The 1,999-nt window shown below is 41.6% G+C and overlaps 1 protein-coding gene across 1 annotated transcript in view; it reads left to right on the top strand.

Annotated features, from left to right (window-relative positions):
• The window catches only part of C5 (complement component 5), a 98,980-nt gene that overhangs the window by 61,009 nt on the left and 35,972 nt on the right, over window positions 1-1,999 (top strand). Inside the window, exons 24-25 of the mRNA XM_011989505.1 lie at window positions 119-331; window positions 779-854. Coding sequence (XP_011844895.1) covers window positions 119-331; window positions 779-854 — 289 coding nt within the window. The remainder of the gene's footprint in view (window positions 1-118; window positions 332-778; window positions 855-1,999) is intronic.

The following is a 1,999-nucleotide window of genomic DNA, read 5'->3' on the forward strand; positions in this document are numbered from 1 at the left end:
GAGATCGCGCCACTGCACTCCAGCCTGGGAGACACAGTGAGCCTCCGTCTCAAAAAAAAAAAAAAGAAAAAGAAATGAATAAAAAGCGGTGTGTCTACTTTGATCTTTTTTGTTTCAGGACTGCTTGTAGGTGAGATCTTGTCTGCAGTTCTAAGTCGGGAAGGCATCAATATCCTAACCCACCTCCCCAAAGGGAGTGCAGAGGCGGAGCTGATGAGCGTTGTCCCGGTATTCTATGTTTTTCACTACCTGGAAACAGGAAATCATTGGAACATTTTTCATTCCGACCCATTAATTGAAAAGCGGAACCTGAAGAAAAAATTAAAAGAAGGTAAAAAAAAAAATGTATTTCACATAAAAATTGGGTGATTTTAAACTAATATTTGTATTAAACTAATATTTAAGTTGTGAATTATAGAAAACTTTATAAGAGAATTTTAGCAAAAAAATAATGAGATGCACTCTACTATATAAATAAATATTATTTCTGTAGCATTTTGGCTTAACTTACCAAAATGCCTGGATGAGAGACAAGGCGCCTGCATTCCAAACTACAGAACACTTCCTTCCTTTTTGAATGAGATCAGAATGTTCTACTTGATAATTCCCAATTCAGGCAATTCATATGCTTCCTTTGAGAAGTTCAATGCTGGCCACAGAGCATATGCTTGCTGCCCAACACCAAAGGAAGCTTACCATTCTCAGGGGCTGATACAGTGTTTTTTGAGTAGAAAGGGAGGTCTGTGAAGCACTGTGTTCTTTTTCTTGTGCCTCTTAGGGATGGTGAGCATTATGTCCTACAGAAATGCTGACTATTCTTACAGCGTGTGGAAGGGTGGCAGTGCTAGCACTTGGTAAGTAGAAGATTTTGAATTGCATTTTTATGTAGTGGTTAATTAACTAAAGAATAATAATCACAATGGAAACTCCATTCCTCCAGTTGCTCAGGCTAAAAGCCTCGTCATCCTTCACTCCTCTGTTTCTCTTACAATTCACATCTGATCCAGCAGATACGGATTCAAAATATATCCTGAATTTGACTACTTCTCACCAAGTCCACCACACCATCCTGTTCCAGGACACCTTCCTCTCCCACCTGGATTCTTGCACGAGTCTCCCTTAGTTGTCTGGGTGCAGCCCTTGATCCTCTTCAGTCTATACTCAACACAGCAACTGAAGTGACCCTGTTAAAACATATGTTAGATCATGCCACTCTGAACCATTTAGGAGCTTCCCATCTTACCCAGAGTAAAAACCAAAATTTTTATTGTGATTTACAAAAGCTCTATATGATCTGGCTCCAGCTCATGTCTCCTCCTTTATCTCCTATACTCTCTTTCCCTCCAATTCAGCCCCACTGGCCTTCCTCAAACACACCAGGCATGCTTCCATCTCAGGACCTTTGCACTGTTTTCTCAGTCTGGAATACTCCTCCTTAGGTATCAGCATGACTGGCTCTCATACTTCCCTCAGGTCTTTACCAAATGTCACCTCAGGGAGACCTCTGCTATATCATAATGTCTAAAATTGCAACCCACTCCCCTCCCAACACCTCATATCGTTTCTTTTCTCCTCAGCATGATTACTAATGTTCTTGCTTATTCCACTATTATCTCCCCCACTGGAATGTAAGCTCCATGTGGGAAGTGCTAAGTATCCCTAGTGCCTGGTACCTACCTGGCACATAGTAGATGCTCAATAAGTATTTATTCAATGAAACATAACTTCCAAAATTCTGATGATTTGAGGGAAAGATAGTCTGAAATAATTAAGAGTCCATATGGCAGTCTATTTTCAAAAAATACTGGCTGGGCATGGTGGCTCACGCCTGTAGTCCCAGCACTTTGGGAGGCCAAGGCAGGCAGACCATGAGGTCAAGAGATCGAGACCATCCTGGCCAACATGGTGAAACCCCATCTCTACTAAAAATACAAAAATTAGCTGGGCATAGTGGCAAGTGCCTGTAGTCCCAGCTACTCAGGAGGCTGAGGCAGGAGAA

The sequence above is a fragment of the Mandrillus leucophaeus genome, unplaced genomic scaffold (genome assembly GCF_000951045.1).
Source record: "Mandrillus leucophaeus isolate KB7577 unplaced genomic scaffold, Mleu.le_1.0 Scaffold354, whole genome shotgun sequence".
In the NCBI taxonomy this organism is placed as follows: Eukaryota; Metazoa; Chordata; class Mammalia; order Primates; family Cercopithecidae; genus Mandrillus; species Mandrillus leucophaeus.